Source organism: Strix aluco, chromosome 1, assembly GCF_031877795.1.
Source record: "Strix aluco isolate bStrAlu1 chromosome 1, bStrAlu1.hap1, whole genome shotgun sequence".
NCBI lineage: Eukaryota > Metazoa > Chordata > Aves > Strigiformes > Strigidae > Strix > Strix aluco.
In genome coordinates, this window is record NC_133931.1 from 54,756,654 (window position 1) to 54,775,040 (window position 18,387).

At 40.4% G+C, this 18,387-nt stretch overlaps 1 protein-coding gene across 16 annotated transcripts in view; it reads right to left on the bottom strand.

Annotated features, from left to right (window-relative positions):
* EPB41L3 (erythrocyte membrane protein band 4.1 like 3) overlaps positions 1-18,387 on the bottom strand; it is a 97,178-nt gene that overhangs the window by 23,238 nt on the left and 55,553 nt on the right. For 12 of the 16 annotated variants that reach the window (XM_074821523.1, XM_074821507.1, XM_074821556.1 and 9 more), the window contains exons 5-12: positions 17,325-17,367; positions 13,723-13,798; positions 12,092-12,310; positions 11,684-11,771; positions 7,979-8,131; positions 5,826-5,923; positions 4,316-4,491; positions 1,966-2,186 (exon numbers count right to left, since the gene is read on the bottom strand). In XM_074821523.1, coding sequence (XP_074677624.1) covers positions 1,966-2,186; positions 4,316-4,491; positions 5,826-5,923; positions 7,979-8,131; positions 11,684-11,771; positions 12,092-12,310; positions 13,723-13,798; positions 17,325-17,367 — 1,074 coding nt within the window. The remainder of the gene's footprint in view (positions 1-1,965; positions 2,187-4,315; positions 4,492-5,825; positions 5,924-7,978; positions 8,132-11,683; positions 11,772-12,091; positions 12,311-13,722; positions 13,799-17,324; positions 17,368-18,387) is intronic. The other 4 variants (XM_074821549.1, XM_074821571.1, XM_074821605.1 and 1 more) reach the window with 1 other exon arrangement.

Genomic DNA, 18,387 nt, shown 5'->3' on the forward strand with positions numbered 1-18,387 from the left:
TTAAGGAACCAAAACCAAGCCTAACTTCAAACCACTTACAAATGTCTTCTTTATAGGCTCAGTGCAGTAAGCTCAAGTCAAAATTCAATGCTGATGGACTCATAGGACTTTATGTGAGCTAAATACACAGAACTTCTCTTTACATTGTGAAGGCAAAAAGCCAAAGTAAATTTATTCTTTGCTAATACAGACTATTCACTTACTGACATCTTTGCAGTGTTAATATTTAGAATAACTTCTGGTACTTAACTACATATGGATAAAGCGAAAGAAAAATGTCTTAGTGGAAAAGTTGAAAACCTACCTATAAAATTTATATACCCTTAAATAGGAATCTGATTTCAAATTTGTCCCGTGTTTCTTGAGACTCTATTCTCTTTATGATGAATGACAAAGCTGTTAGCAGGTCCAGCAGAAGCAGGACTGAGATCTCTATAGGCTTATAGAAATGAAGCTCTATTAATGGATGGTTTAAACAGAACCCACCTCTTGAGTGCGGGGCAAAAATCATTCATCTGCGCATGTTTAAGTACCATCAAAATATTCTCCTAAAAATATCTTTGAGTATTTCTAGCCATATATAAGGAACAGACGATCTTTGAAATGCAGCTGATCTCTCCATTGACCTAAATTAACAAACACTTGGGACACCATTAGTTCCTATTGGATATTTTCTGCATATTTGATTTTCATCAATTTTTCTCCATGCAGAAACTCATGGAGTTTAAAGAAGACCTCAGTTAAATTTTACAGATTTTTTTTTTAATGCTACAATTATATCACACACTTTCAAAAGAAAATCTTTTCTCATCTGCAATTTTCAGTAATTCAATTTGTTTCTGATTTTTGGTACCTTAATCGCAACTCTTTTTTGAGGACTTGATCCTTTAGCTGTGTAGCTCATTGTGGCCTTACATTATAAGGCTAGAAGTTCAGGCTCTAACATTTGCATGCATGATGGTTTTGTGGGTGTAAAGGTATACATTAAGGATTTTCCTTGCAAAAGAAGAGGGAAAATCTTACTTGTTTACCAAGTGCATTCCAAAGTACGCTTTTTGAATTATATCAGTATTTTTGAATAATATTCAGTATTTCATATTCTGTTTTCTTCTCCTCAACGTAAAAGAAACAGAGGATATTTTACACCTGATCTTTTCTGATTCTACCTTATTTCTCTCCACTGTCAATCTCTGAAATTCAGTATCTTCTCTGTGCCCCTGTTTGGTTTACCTCATCTTAATAACTCAGTAGCTATAATGCACAGCAATGTGTGTACATGTATGCAGTGGTGCTGGGATCTGAGATGGTGAGGAATGAATCAAACTTAACAACTGAGCAGAGAATCATCAACAAAAACAGTTTTCTTCAATGCAAAACTTCAAATGAGGGAATCAAATGCTTTTGTAAGCCAGGAAAAAAAAGCTTATAATAGTGTATTACTACCCACAAGTTAATAGAGAAAAATGCTCATTGAAGTACATGCAAGGAAACATAGTATTATGAGAAGTAAATGAGAAAAATACAATAGTTTAAAGCACAGAGCTACATACAAGAACACAGAACTATTTTGCTGCCTTGTCAAAAAATGAAAAACATGATGCTCATACTAAAGTCAAAATACAACTGAAGACCAAAGGAGCAAAACGTGCACTGTCAGGCTACTTTTGGGTATTTCCTAAAAAGCCCTTGAATGCTATGTAAAAAACACGTGCTGACTGTTAAATGGATTTTAAAAACCAGCCTGAGGCAGGAACTAACTTCTACAACTTCATATGAAATGTGAAAGGACTCTAAAAATATTGATTCAAAACACACATATATATATATACACGTACATACAACCGTGTATATTCTAGTTACCTTTCACAGAACTAGGTTATCTCCTCCCTCCCTCCCTAACAATTCTGCATTTTTCCGAGTGCTCTCCAGACAGGTCGGTTTAATACAAAAACCGCAAAACTCTACCTTGGTGTCATGGCGTACTGCCGAGACCGGGGTGACTTCCTCTGCTCTTTTCTTTTTGCCCTCTTCATCATCTTTCTCTTCTTCTGCCTTTTTCTCTGGAGTCACAGTGGTTATCAAGTTGGTCTGAGAGATGCCCTTTGTTGTGGCGTACTGGCCAGTACCAACCTCTGCAGCAGACACAGAATCCTTCATGTACATTTCATGGTTTTCATTCACTGATGCTAAAAGCAAATATTTAAAGAGGGAAAGTCTGAAATAGCTTTTGCTGAGAAGCTGCATAAAATTAAAAAGCTGGGTTAGTAAAACATTTCAGATATTGCTGAAAACACAACTATGTCATGTTTCAGGAAACCAGAAGCATGTGCATACATTTAAATAAACTGTTTACTTGAAATAAAGCTTGTAGCTTTTATATGCATAAACATATATTATGGATGTGTATACACACATTACTGTAGCTAATGTGCGCATTACACAGTTGTTAAATGTTAGCAAGCCATTAAAAGCGCTACTGTAGTAAAACATCAGAAAAAAATCAACGCGTTGCCAGAGTTATCAGGCAGGAAACAGAAGGAGAACCAGCTATGACATCAGCCATGGGGGTGGAAGAGGTTTTTTTGGAACTCTGTCAGAATATAACAATGCAGATCAAATGCACGGTAAGTAATGTGCTGCATTACAGGAAATGACAATATTGATGTAACACAGGCATAATATCTGAGAATCAAGAAATGGGATCTTTGTATCATTGAGTAGTAAAGTCTGCCAGTTGAGTGAGCTCATTATGCTAAAAAATTCTGGGAAATGATGGCATTCAATTCAGTGGGCCAAACCAGAATATTTTAGGATGCAAACGTTCGATAATTCAGCAAACTTAAATACGTATAAATGATTTTGAAGTAAATAGTAAATTTACAGATAGAATGTTATCAAAACACTAATATATACCTAGACCCTGCTCTTGACTACTGTGTAACTAATTTCTAAGTCAACAGGACTATTCAAATTTATAAAGTTACTTGCATCTGTAACAAATGACAGGGCCAGGATCACAGTGTAATCGTGATGCAGAATGTTACAGCCACGTTTGTGTTATAGTAGCGACATTAGTGAAGAAATCATAAGCACTGATTAAAAAACCTCTTTTCCCCATTTGCACTTATGCAAATTAACATCATAAAAACCTGCGGAGTCTAACAAATGCTGGGGAAAAGCGTTTCAGATATCTTGTCTCTTGGGAATAAGCTCAGGAGGTAGGAGAAAGCAAAGGGAGTAGAGGGAGACATCTTGTTCAGACGTTACAAACAAAATAACGCAGAAGGATAATTTCTGCTTTGAGACACATGCACAGCAATCAGGTCACCAGTTGCTTGGTAACGAGCAAGAAGCACATCAGAATTAGAAGATTCCAAAATAATTAATGACAAGCAGCACCTTTAGGGGGAGAAAAGAAGGCTTGTCACTAGTACTTTTAAATCAAAGCTTCTCCCTCTCCCCACCATCATCTATATTCATTGCAATTAATTTGTGATATTCTCCAGGAGAATCCACCTTTTTTTTTTTTTTTTTAAGCCATAGCAATTCTGAATTTAGCCTCAGTCTTTTTTTTTCTACAAAAATAAACGAAGACCTCTTTTTACTCAACATCTGAAAACAGTAACAGCTGATGAAGTAGCTGAGACTCTGAATCACACGCTGGTTTAACCTAAGGGAGCAGCAGAACTGTGACCTCCATGAACCACAGAGAAAGAGAGGAGGAGGAAGGACGTACTATTAACCTGCACATGTTACTCTCCATCTCACACCTTCAGAAGTAATGTATGGAAAAAGTCTGTTAAGAGCTCATCCGACTAGGACACGAGGTAATTGGAAGCAAGTGTTATTACTCAATCAAGGGAAATAATTCATTTATGAATTGTAACATATACTTAAATGCAAAACCTACGTAGGAGAAAAAGCTAAATTAAACCCAAACAGTTACTCATGCAAACCCTGAAAAAGTGTTGAAGCCTGACTTGCTTGGGCAGGCAGGTCCAGGCTGGCAGGTCCAGGTGCCCCGTCCTCTCCCAAAGCGGGGAAGTGCTTTGCAGGTGTGAGGCTGAGGAGAGAGCCTCCAATGAGGTGTGGGCTCCCAAGGACCAGACAAACACTCTGTAAGGACCGCAGCAGTACATTTAGCACAGTATTTCTCTGCATCCTCTTCTACCCCTGCAGTGAACGTGCAAGTACTCACAGCTTCCACTCAGCTGAAGCTCAAGGAGATGAGATGACAAGGGGTTTATTATACCTAATCTAAAGCAGTGACCACCGTGATGATAACTTCTGACAAAGCCAATTGAGAGGCCCTTACCCCCATCTAAACTGCGAGACATAGTGTAACGTTTACTAGAAGACCGCTCAAAGTAAGGTGCAGGACGGTCTATGAGGGCGCTGGCTCTCCTTGTCTGGGCCTGCGTCCGGCCGCTGTAGCGAAACTTGGAGCCCAGTGTGAGGAACTTCTTTGGAGGTGCTTCTGGCAGCAGGAGCCTAAAACACACCAAGCAGTGCATCCGTTACTCCCTCTCCTCCAAAAATCAGTCTACTATTTCTGCAGAGGAGAGATGACTGTTGGGTACCACTCTCCATCGCAACCTGTGCCTCATGGGTCTGTAGTTAAAAGGGAATCAAAGGATGCCCCTCATTATAGCATGAGAAAAACGCTTAGCTAATGCATTTGAAGAGTTGAGTTCTTCCTAATGGGCAAGAATCACTCAGTCTCTTACTGCTTTAAAATCAGGTTTATTATTTTTAATCACCAAAACTAAAAATAAGGTGTTCCTTGTATCAGGGACTGTGATCTGGGCTGAAATACGGATATATCTCTCATACTTCAAATTTAACATGGTGCTGCTATGCTGAGGACAGGGCCAGAAGAGATTTCCAGTGAATGTCAGGCAGTATTCACTCACAGGGATGCAGACATTTTTCAGGTTAGAATCTTCCCACTGTCTGTATTTTGGCTATGGGAGTTTGCTGAAAAAGCCATTCTCCTGCTATGGAGTTTATGCTTTAGGCATTGATTTTCTATTAAAAAATCAGAAAACACTCAAAAAATGCACGCTCAATTTATTCTTAGATCTTTTGCTGCTAAGTACAGATAGCCTGTCCCAATAGTTTTAAGAAAGGAGAGAAATTCTTCAGTCCTCCCAAACATCTTGAGAAGGGTGTTTAATGCTGCGCATCCCTTTGTGCCATTGAAAATCTCACCCTTTTGGGTTTCCATTGTTAAGTATCTCCTTGCTGGCTATCAACACAAACTAATTACAGCATTTATTCCACTACCCCAAACTTTTCTCAGGTCATCTTAGATGTCAAGAACATAGCTGGAAAATGCCTCAGCAGGACAAAAATTACAGCTGTGGATTGGGTATTCTGGGATGACCAAAAAATATCACCACTGACTACTGTCTGTATTTTCATATGTCATTAAATAAAAATCTCATTTTTTTTTTAAACTCTTATCCACATCCCACAGTAACTTTCCATATTAAGTTGTTCTCCTTATACAAGCGTATGTACAGAAGTGCAGCAGAGTCCTTCGTCTCTTTAATTATAGCGGCTGATAATATCATGGCACAGATAGAGCACAACGATTAATTGGGACCATATGGTGGTTTTAAACATTCAGCATCTATCTGAAATAGTATGAATAATGTGGGTGAAACATTTCAAATTCTGAAGAAGCAATAACCTTCCCTTGTCTACTCAGATATCTTGTGATCAAAAAGACAATTTGATTTTAAGGGTTTTGTCTCTGCTGGCAGAATTGGGCTTTTCTGTTGCGTTTTTTATCACACTTTTAGGAAAAGAAATCCACATACCTGAAAAATGTGTGGTGCTCAACACACACTTTCCATAAGCGCTTTGCAGCACGATGATTTGGCAACTTAAACCCAATAGTGCTTTCAAACTGCTCAAACTAGGTAGGAAAAAAAGAAAAAGTATGTATTTGATGCTGTGCATCTATTTTTAGACAGTGTACACAGGTTCATCTTCATTTCCTCTGTCTATACCATCTCATTGCAAGAGTGAATGTATAAGCTCATGTATATAACCACATATATACACATTCTGCAGACTATATCTGGGAAGAAAGCGGTGAGTGATGATCAATGGCAACTTTTGAGGATCGTTTTTTTGGGGAAACCCAGATAACAAGCAAGAGGGTTTTGATGGTGACAGTGATGATTTATGTCCTATAGTAACAAAGAGATCAGTTAAGACTTGGAAGACTTCTGAGAAAAACATTATTTAAGTGTTTTAACCCTGTTGTTTTAACTTCACCAGGTTAAACAACAGTGGGAAGCCTGCTAATAGCCTGGGGGGGTCAACAGTCCCCAGGGACTGATCACACAGCCTTAGATTAAGGAGATTTACAGTGAAAGAACTACAGTTCGCAAATCACAGTTTAGTTAATTTATCTCCTGGTGAGGATAAGGAAAAGACACACAATTGAAGAGAGTCGGCTGGGGATACTAAGAGACCTTTCTAGGTCATGCTGCAGATTTATATATTCCAGATGCAAAATCTGTGCCAGCTACAACTGCTGTAACGTGTTGATGGGTACATACAGATAGCTGAGTAGGTGAAACAGCGTTGCTGTGATCGGGGAAAGGTAGGCAGAAGGGCACTTGCAAGGAAGCCTGGATCCCTATGGGCAACTGACAGGAGAGAGGCAGGGCAGGAAACAGCAAAAGAATAAAGATTATATGAGTGACGCACGGGACCGTGAATCTCATTGTCATCAGATGTGATTTGGAAAGAGACTGCACTGATTATTTTGCATAAGGAACTATGACCTGGTCACAGGATGCTACATACCAAGACCAGCAGAGCTCAACAGGGCTTCAGTGGTGGAGAGCTTCAGTGCAGGCACTGGGAACATCAGTGGCTATTTGTTTTTGTTTGCCTGTTTGCTTTGTTTTGTTTTGTTTTTAAATCAAACTCAAGACTGGGAAGTTGGTTACTTAAACGGTTTCTACTGAGAGGCAGGAGATGTAGGTTTGTGGATTTTGGTTTAGGACTCTAAAAAGGGCTCAGGTCCTGGGTTGATGAGAGGCCCCAGCAGATTTCCCAGGTGATTTATGAAGTCAGTGCTGGAGACACTGGCTGGGGACTCCCAACTGCCATACTGCATTAAGGGAGAAATGCCAGTCCTCATCCAGGTGGTTTCTGTCCTGCTATACAGCTCCACTCCCTAAAATGGATATGGGTTTTTCATCCTATCACAGACCGATTACTGTCTCAGCACTTAAAATGGAGACACTCCTTTGCCTGTGATGACCTTGAACTCCTTCTGGGATTTTTCCTAAGACTTATCATCCTATTTCTGGGTTAGTGCACGCTCAACCCATGAGGTAGGCATCTGCTACGCATCCGGCTGAGCCACGAGAGGGCACTCACTGTACGAGATTTCACATCACCTTCTCCAGAGCCAGAACACAGCTCCTGTGGGCCTGGGAGGGCTAATGCGTGTAGTAGCTACCAAAAATGCTGAATGATGGATGCTTGTCTCAGTTTTTACCAGTTTCTGTGTTTCTGCTCTGAGTTCAAATGTACTAGCTTGATATGCTTATAAAATTTGGTATAGCCTGTTACAACTCGTAGTGGGTAAGATGAATAGACGCTAATTTAATATACAACATGACACTGGATAACAAGCACTCCATGAATAAGCAATATGTTACTTAAATTCCCAAAGTATTCATAATACGGATGAGCTTTTTATATGCAGATGGCCATATTTCGTCTTTATGTTAGTGCATGGATGTAAACAGAAAAACACCAAAGCAGATTTTACCCATATTTTAAATAAAGTATTTACCTAATCTTTCCTAAGAAAATCAGCACAGATTAAAAAATATAAATGGAGAGGAATGTTAAAGTCTTGCAAGACACAACAAGTCAACAAATCAATGAGAACATGGGTTTTCTGGAAAGGTTCATTCACTAAAGAGTGTCAGGATGCCCTTACCTCCCCTGGTCGGATTTTGATGTAGAAGTTGTTCCTCTTGTAGGAAATTTTCAGAACCTTTGGCCAGGCAAATCTATTTATTCTGAGTCTGTCTCGATATATTAAGAGACCACTTGCACAAACTCCTAGCATGATTTCCACTCCCTCAGAATCCTGGAAAAGCAAGCAATACACCTTGTTGAATATTTCTCTCCTTACACCCTCCAGTACTCCAGATTCTTGTATACTGTGTTTCTATCTGAGCTTCATCTTTTTAATGCATCAGCTGTAGTGACCTGATTTCTGAGAGCTACCCTACTCATTGACTGCATTCATGCAAGTAATAGTAAGGTTGGGCAGGGTGAGAGAAACTGAGTGTTGCAAATGTTGCCTTATATTTTAGAAAGACCCCAAAAGGAGGGGGGAAATTTTAGATATTATTGAAAGAATTATATTAACCATACAGCAAAATTCTATTAGCATAATAAAAAAGTGTTATTAGCATAAATACCAGATTGAAAGTAAATAGGACAGCATACAAATTTACTTCTCCTGGCATCACTCATTCCATGACTAAGCCTTGTGAATCCTTAGATGGATTTTTCTTCTGTAGTTTGCTCCTCTTGGCTTTAGTTGGTTTGCTAGTTTCCTTAACACTGTTGTGCCTATGCTCAGTATTTTCACTTGAAATGAACATCAGGCAGAAAGCTGGGCATTTGAACCAGAAAGATTCTTTTAAAAATGTGCAACTGTGCCTGTGCCATAACCCATGTTTGACAGGGAAGCTGTAGGTCAGACATGTTAGCACTACAAAAGATCTGGCCAGTCTTATCAGAACATACCCATAAATATGTATTTTTTAAGTAAGGCATGTTTCTCTTTCCTTTAGAAGCCTTCAAACAGTCTAAAACCAATCTTCACAGTTTGTTATCACCACTAGCCTGTACAACTGGTTTTTTCATTTAGCTAAGTACTCACACTGGAGAAAAGAAGGATCCACCTTAAAGCACAGAGTTTTTCAGTAACTATTTTAAAATAACTTAAAAGTTACAGAAGTCTGACAACAGAGGCCATGAAGATGTCACCCTATAATAGTCATGAGATGAATTCATCGTTTTCCTCTGTTTGTCCGAACAAGCCATCGTTTAGACATACAGTGAAAATCTGATTACATTTTAAGATGAACACAAGGCATGCATGGTCAGTCATGATGAAAAGGCTATGGCACAGCTTGAAATACAAAAAAAATTGTTTTAAAATCAGAACACAGAATTAGGGTCACAAAGTCACTCCAGTGTTAGAAAACGCACCAATAGAGGAACTGTGTTTCAACAGTGATGATATCACCACTTAAAGGTAGATTTTTTCTAAATAAAGCTCTTGTGTGATATCACTGCCAGGTACGACAGAAGAAACAAAGTTAATTTTTTTCAGTTGACTTCAGTTTCACAGTTTCCTAAGCAAAGAGTAACATCTAAATACGGTGAACACATTCTAAAAGAGAAAGACTCAATGTCAGTAATCCCACTGCCTGGCAAATGCCTGAAACGCACATGTGCTCACATACAGCACATAGCTACAGGTGCAAGGGTCTCCTTCTTTCGATACACTTTCTCAAAAACTTGTTGAGAAATGTGTTCTTCCCTCATCCACACCTTTGCAGTAGATCTAAGTCCATTCAAGGCTTCTGTTACTTGTCGGTGTCAGAGACTGCTTTTCAATGTGATCCTAGTGGTGTAAAAGGAAACCTGAATAAAAGAATTTGACTTTTTTCAGGAGTGATGTGGTTGCATGGAACAGAAAACTGTCAGCTGTAATGTCCAAGGCACAAGATGCTGAGCTGCACATCCCTGCAGCTCTGCATACGAATGGAGGGCTTTATCAGAACAGTGACAGCCCAGAGGACAAATCTGTCTATCTGAACACATTTTTTATTGTAGGCTTGTGTTGGATAATTGAGAACTAGTTTTAACCGCAGCTGGCGAGTCCAGCATCTGTTGAATACCTAAGATACTGGCACAGCCTTAATGAATTGATGTTTACATAGAGACATCTGCCAGCGTGTGACTTCAAAAAGGTATCCACAGAGATATTTGTCCCCTAGCCTGATACCACCAGATCTCACTGGCAGACCTAATTAAAATTAAACATTACTTCTCACACAGAGTCTACTTTTCTCACCTTCAGCTCAGTTTCCAAGATTACTGTTGGGTTTCTTAACCCACAGACAGACCCAATTCGGTTACCACTGCAGCTTTTTAAATTAAGAACATCATTTTAGAGTGAGATCAGCTTGTCTACCAACTTCTCTTGCTCTGAGTCTTTCCATATGAAAAACAGAAGAGTAAAACTAGACACTAGTATTTTTTAGAAAAAACCCAAAATGGTTATCTCAGGATATCCTATCTTAAATTCCACAGCCTTTCTCCAATATTCTGAAAAAAATACTTAGGGCTTAATGTTATGCTATGTTAAATTTTCACTAACAAAGCCTGTAACATATTTAGAACAGGAACTCATTTTGTTGTTGTTTTGCACATTTCTTTGTGTTGGACAAACGATGTTGGAAAAAAGCTATTGTGAGACATTCGACAATCCATTTCTATCTCTGCTCCAAATGCGCCTCAAGATTTTGTGCCTATCTGCAAGACATGGGGAAGGCAGTGGCATGCCTCCTGGAAGAGTGCTGCCTGTTGAGCCATACCCAGATTTTTCATTTTCAGTGAAGGCAATTAACAGAACACAAAAGATTGCCTTGAATTCTGTAACACACATGCACAATTCCTATGAAATGCCCCAGGGACATGGTTGCAGGCCCTTTCAAGATCTGAGCTGCAAATTTATCTTGGTTCTTGAAAGGATCTGCTGCAGCACAAAAACAGGCTCACAATAATTTGACCTTTACAGAAAATTCAGTGCTCTCCAAAGCTCACGATTCTTCATTCAGCACTCATTTGCCAGGGATGCTTGCTAACCTCAAAGATGTTAAAATCCATTAGCGTTACTTTGAAGAGTGAAGAAAAAAGTAATTATTTATTTGGGAAAAAAAAAACAACCCCCCGCCCCCCCCCCCAAAAGACAATCAACACGAGGCTGGTAGGTGGCTTTCCCAAGCCACAATAAGAATGACCATGTTTTATTCATAACTTAACCTGTCGATGATTAGAGGAACTACTTCATCATGGGAGAATGTTTCCAGCAGAATTACTGCCCTTCCAGTCAACAGCAACGACCACATTTCAGAAGAGAGACAAGCCGTCGTCTGCCCATTACTATCAATCTGATTAGGTTTTCAGCATAGCTAAATAATTGCTTGAAAGTTCTCTGCTGTATTAGAAATGATCTGCTTATCTAGTTAGGATACCATAGTTGGCCTTATTAAATTGGAAAATGTAACTGAATGAAATGACAATGGATCACCCTCCGAACAGCTTCTAATAACCTTCCTCATTACTCCATCCATTCGATATTTTCCCAAAGGATTTGGTTGCTTAATCAACATGAAAGGTTGATGTGCAACATCTTTGAATCTACAGGCTAAGTTATGTTAGTTACAAGATAAATCTATGCTTATCCTATGAGTCACCTTTCCTCATGTTAACACATGATTTATACCAGAAAAGGCCTGTCTCAAAACAACAGGAAAGAATAAATCAAGGAGTCCATGCAGATTCAAGTACTATGCCACAGGAGAAAGATGACTGATGAAAGAACTAGAGTACATACCTTGGCATGATGGAGATCTACTCCGTACATTGACAGTTTTTTGGCATTCTCCAGGAAATGCATCTCAGCTTCTGCAGGTGTCATTCCCCTGAGGAAAAGCAATCAATTCTAGCATCAATGTTAAGGAAACAGAATCTGAAATAAAATCCAGCAGCTGGAAAACATTTTCAGCCTGTCAGAACTACAGCCATACCCCTTAGGTAGCTGGGTGCCTACCAGAGCCAAAGCTCTGGTGCAGATCCTGTTATTTTTCATGCTGCAAAGCTCTTCTCTAACTGAAGACACGAAGAGGAGTCTCATCCGAAAAATATTCTTATTAAGTATACTGCAGCAGATTTTAACGTTTCCTGATGCACCAGGACGGTACTTGAAAGCAGGCCACAGCCCATACTGATGTGCTCTACCTACCTGTGGCTCTTGTGCAGCTCGATCACTTTATCCTCCAACTCTTTAGTGTGATTTGGTGCAAAGCGGAATTCGCTGATGTAGTCGCTGCCGTACTCATCGGGGTCGTAGTCGCCGAGCTCTGACTGCACAGTGTAGGAGCCCAGCAGGGCCAGCGTGACGAACGAGCAGGGCAGCCGACCTGACACGATGTCATCTCTCAGCTGCAAGCAGAGGTAGTACCTGCAACGGAGCACCAAGGTGGCTCAGAAAGTGCTCCTCCAATGCTGCCCCCAAAAGAGCACTGTCCAAGCACCAGAAAGAGGCCTCGGTTCCTCTATTAATTTGCAGAAAAACTCCCAAGCCCAAAGTTTTTCAGGTGTTAACAAGGTTAGCAATAATTTTGGAAAAAAAACCAAACCCTTGCCTAACTTATGGGTAGCAATGCCTAATTTATCTTTATAAAGCAGCATGGAGATCTCTCAGTAAAATAGGTTATTACTTTGTTTAGTGACCTAGACGGAGAATTACCCATCAACAGTACAAGGTTTCTATCATAAAACACCAAGATATATAGCTACCTGATGATTCTTTTCTTTAAAAATAATTAAAACCCCCAAATACTGTTCATTAAAGGGTAGCTAAACTCCAAGCTATTCAAAAACCTTAAGTTGTCTCTTTAGCAAGCTGTTGAGGTTTCTCAAAATTCATTTAAACAGTAAATGCTGTTAAAACCACGGTGAGAAGCAGTGCAAGGGATCACCAGATAGAAGAAAGTGAGTGAAGAGCATTGGCTTGGTGGTGAAGGCATGGAGTTCCCAAGGGAGATTTGAGGGTGACAAGGAAAAGAGCAATCCTTTCTTTTGGAAGACCTCGGTTGAAGTGTGAACTCTTGTCACACTGTCTTTCTGCACAGTGCCTAGCACAGGGGATCTCTGATCTAAGCCAAAGGCTTTATACTAGCTTAAAAGCAACAAGTAGTCTACAAAGCAACGGAAGTTAAAAATATCCACAGGTTGCAAAATACTGTAACAGGCTAGGGAATGGTTTGCTGATGGCACAAAATTCATTATGGCTCAGAAGTTTTCCTGCCTTATACCAAGAAGGAAACCAGGTGAGGATTTTTTTTTGGTTGTGTTTGCAATCTGAATACAAAACCAGAGAGCAGAGGTGTGGATTGCAGAGCTAAGTGGCTTGAACAACAGGGAACAGCCATTCATTACCACTGTATTCCCTATATCGTGCACATCAGTTGCTTACCTCATCAAAGGACATACGAAATTTACACACATGCTTATTCTCAACCCACTTTTTTTCTTTCACAGTTATGACTTTATTTACAATAACAACTTGTTAGCACTAGCAAAAATGGGCATCGGGCATCTTTGTGAAAATTAAGATCAACTCTCAGGAATATGTATATTGGAAAAGCTAGGTTTTAGGGTTAAATTATACAAGAATCTTCTTAGTTCAAAGGATGGACACTGTTCATAGTGTCTTTTCTGCCAAAGCATCGCATATTTTCCATATGCTCATAAGAGAAAGGAAGCCAGTGGGAATACAAAACATTCCTTTTCTTGGATAATTAACAGTGTAAGCACTACTATGAACAGCTTTTAAGCTCCTTCTAGAAAGGTATTTAATGTTTTAAACACCTGGTAATATCTTCAGATAGCTGGGCAGGGTCCGGAGGGTAGAATTTCACATTAAAGGCAAACTGCCAAGCACCACCTGGAAAAGAACAGAGATTGACTGGAAGTACACTGTAAGTGCAAACAACGGAGATGCTCACGCTGTTTGATTACCAGCAGACTTAAAAATACCCCAGCCAAGCAATTCATAAGAACAGGATGCTGTATCTTTTTCTCATACACCATTCTGAAGATACTACTTTTCACTCTCACAATTACAGTATCAGATCAGATTTTACAGCTCTTTTCTTATTTAGTAAGATTTCCACTGAAATGAAGACCCTAAGGGAGCAGTGATTTATTACTAACACTTAAAAACACCTCTGTCTGAAAAAAACCTTTACTGGAATTAACCATGTGAAAACACAATGTATAAAAGCTTTAAAAACCAGTAACCGAGAACACAGAGGTGCTGGAAACACAGTAAGCCAGAGTATGAACGGGCTCTGGAGCGGGGTGATGTGCCGAGGTCTGGCTGCCCAAACCAGCTAACAGCATCCTCTCAGGGTGCTGCCTCAGCACATAGCTCCTGTCTCCAGCAGACATAAATTATTGTGCAGAGAAAACTGCAAGGACAAACACAGAGAACATGACTGAAAAACAGTACATAAGACTGGGGAATTCTTGTTTAGTTATTTCAGTAAGTTTAGGTGACTAATGGGAACGATAGTGGTTTGTGTCACCAGTTTGTGACTATTTTCTTTTAAGCGTTAGCTTTGAATGTTGTAAAGAAAGAGTATCAAGACTAAAGAGTTGAACACAATATGTAAATATAAGAGCTATTCTGAAAAAAGGGACAGGTTATACTTGTTCATGTCTCGAATGCAAATAAAAAGCAGTAACAAAACCCCAAACCACAGTGTTCTTACAAGCAACACAGTGGTTTTTCAGTAACAAGACTTTTCACCAAGGCCTCTGTTGTGGGGGGATATACCTCTTACACATACTTCTACCACATAAATTACAGTATTTCTGTAAGTCTGTAAGTCAAGAAACCAAAGCCAAAGTAATGACACTTCTGTTTTCTGAAACGCATTGATGTCAAAGTACCAATCTAACTAGAAATAAACAGATCTCTCTTGAAAAGTCCGTATTAAGTCCGTATTGGCTGTGGAATAAGGAAGTGCTTGTGAAGACTGTGAAAAACATGACAGGTTAGGGCTTTCCCATGATCTTCAAATCAGGGACACCTTGTGCCTAGGCACCTCCTAAAGAGTATGGGGTTTGAAGGTGTATCTGGTACACTCTCTGGTAAGATAGTTTATATGGGGGACAGGTCTGCTTGCCTGGAAATGCTGTATGGTTGTCCTAATTGGGTGTTTGGGAGTATTTATTTAGGACAAGGAAATTTCATCCTGTGCAAAGCCCCATCTACTTTGCACATCCACGCACCCGAGAAAACAGGCTCAATGTGTGAGAAGACTTCTGACATTTACAATCGGGACTTCAGCTCTTGGTGAGACTTTTCAGCTCCTTGAGTTTAGGAACCATAAAAGCTGGTAGAAGGAAGACTTGGCTGAGCAGCAAGGATGGGGCACACTCCCACTGGGGAGTGGACCAGCCCTGAGGTGGGAGCAAAGCCTGTGGGTGACACCTGGCCCCACAACAGAGGGAAGGGGCCATGACCTGAAAACGTATTCCTCTAGCACACACAAAATGAATCAGGCCTGTGATATAGCCTATCTTATAGCATGGACGGTTAAAATACCAGAGTAAGAGGCCTTCACCTCTCACTTACAGGGGTTTAAATAAAACCTAACACTGTGCAAGTTAGCAGGTTATAACTAATGGGGTGCAAACCAGGGGCTGCACACACAGTGACAGTCTCATTTCTCAACCACTGGGATGAAATCCCTATGGTCTGCAGTGAAAACACAGATATCTGAGTGTTATACAACTCAACCAGCATTTAGCAGGATTATATACATGTGTTTTGGAAAGTGTCATGGGTAACAGCCCTACTTTTCCACTGTTGCCCTGTTCCAAACTTCTGGGGTGAATTGTACAGAGCAAGCAAATTATTGCTGTCATCTTCTGCAAATACAACTGTCCCTCTGTGTCAAGTCCAGGACAAGACTCCTTCTCTGGTTATTCTCTTGCTGTCACAACCTTTCATTGTCTATCTCATGGCTCAGGCACATATTAAATGCAATTCAAATCAGTGGTGTGGAGCTGAGCTGCTTTACTTGCACTGACCATCAGCGTAACCTGACTCACTGAGGTCTATAGCACCTTCCTCTCCAGATTCATCTTCTCAAGAGATTAAAAAGAGGCGGATTTTCATTAATTTTATTGCAGATCACTTGCTTTTAATGAAGATAATACTGGTGGAAAGGTGTGGTTGCTCATAGTAAGTGGGGAAGTTTTCCAGCCAGTGTAAATTAACCCTTTGAATCTTGGAGAGGGAAGTAATTCATTTGCCAGACGTGACCCAACAAATGTGAAATGCCAGATGTGCTTGCTTGTGAAAGCACAAGTGCTAGAAGAGATCATTTTCAAAACGTGCAAAGAAAAAACTACTGAGCTTTCCTGCCCAGAGAAGTCACATACACAAACATTTAATCAATTTTAAAAAAAAGTGAGGGGGCAAAAAAAAGGCAGGTCAAATTTTGAGTCTGGCAGTCTTGATGAGGTTTTCCTTTGAGAGGTTTTTGAATTTCTAATGTAGCAGACAGCTAAATTTAACAACCGAGTTTTTTAAAATATTCATGTGAAGCAGAAAATTGACCGGTTCTCTGTGAATTGAATGGTCCTTTTAGGAGCAAAGTTCAAGCTTTTAAAACATGGGAAGGAAAGATATTTTAGATAAGAGTGCTATCTTTGCATCAGTGAAGTATTTCAGTATAAGGCACAAGCAGCGATCCTGGATATGATATAAATATCAGTAACGCAAAGAAATAATTTATATACTTGGCCCAGTCCCCAAGGTTATGTTGCTTAATGTCAAACTTCAGGTTTTTGCATCTCTGCAAATGTCAAGTTGTTTTCAGCAATGCGAGTTCATGTGTTATGAGTCTCAGTAACTGCTGGCACTCATTATGGGGCAAAACACCTAAAAGATGCAGGTAATTCCTTTGCCAGAAACTCAGGATAGATTGCAAAAGACGACTGTGAAATAGGCTTTGTCACCCTGGAGGGAGCATGCTCTCCTGGGGAAAGACACCAAGAAGGGGGCTGTGGCACTGTCCTGCCTCTCCCCTCACCCTGTGGGCAGCGGGGCTGGGGCAGGGGCTGGGGAGAGGGAGGCTGCCTAGTCCCCGGTGCTGGGGGCACCCTGGTGGAATGGGCCCTTTGACCCAAGAGCGGCGAGTTACCCCAGCCCTTTAGGATCAGAGGGGCTGGGCAGTGACGGGCGCCCGGTGCCTATGATGCCCCTCTTGCATGCCGGGGAGCCCCCTCTGCCTCCTGCATCCCTGCTCGACACCACAGGGGTTTGACGCCTTCACGAACACTGATGGCAGTTTAGAGGAAGAGACTTTTCTGTGCAGATTTTTGGGGTCCAGATACACCAGAATGAAAGCTTTCCAGACACTCTGAAATAAACACACAAATGATAACAAACTTACTTCGGATCTGCTTCTTGATTTCCTTGGCAGGGTCCAACCAATTCTGCAAAGAAAATGTTTCCTTTTTTCAATTTGAATTAGAAAACACAATAAACATTCTTTTTAAAATGGTGTTATGAGTCAAAGCTAGAACACGCAAAGGTCTGTCAGCCCTTTCTCCTTGGAGCAGCAGTAGGCAGGGATAACACTAACTTTTAAGATGTGGCCCTAGGTAGAATTCAGATTTTTATTAACCTTCCCAGACATTAAGGGGTTTGAATGGTTTGAAATTTAAAAAAAGATAACAAAGGAATTAGTAAAATAAATCCACAGAAATGGTTTTCCAGAGTATGTTCTGGGAAAATTAAATTTCTATAAGCTTGTTAAGAAGGTTTTTGGTTGGTTGGTTGGTTGGTTGGTTGGTTGGGGTTTTTTTTCTCTAATCCTGGAAGGGCTGAAAAGCCTTTCTAGAGGATAAGCAAGCGTGGGGTAGGGCACTGTCCCATTTTCTTCCTGGCACAGGCATGAGGGGCTCCCCAGGGCAGAGGAAGCATGGAGAAAAACCAGAGGCAGAACCATCCACGTTGTGCAGAGGCCGGTGACTATGCAAGACAAAACCTCTGCCAAGGAGGTGGGGGAATTATCACAGCGATGTGTTACTACTCCATGGATGCCAAGGAGCAGATGAAATTCCTGTGGAGGAGGCGCGCAGCACTTTGGGGTCTCTTAGTGCCACTGCTGCCTTGTCCTCTAATAGAATCAAATTATTATTTAAAATGCGTCACACAGCCCAGAACAAAAAGTTTTCTTCCCCAAGGGAAGTTCCACTTTCTCCAAAGACGGATAAACAAATGTATCAGAGAAAAAAAAATACCAAAGAAATATCAAACCAGCAGAACACAACAATCTCCCCCCAACAAAAACAACCACTTTGCAGCTGTCCAAACCTGGTCTGTGGTGCAAAACATGAGCCTGAAGAGCTCCAGCTATTCCTGGCATGGAAGCACACTGTGCACCAAGAAATTAAAGAACCATCAGGATTTCTATTTTCAAAGATGAGATGTGATGTGGGCACATATATTGT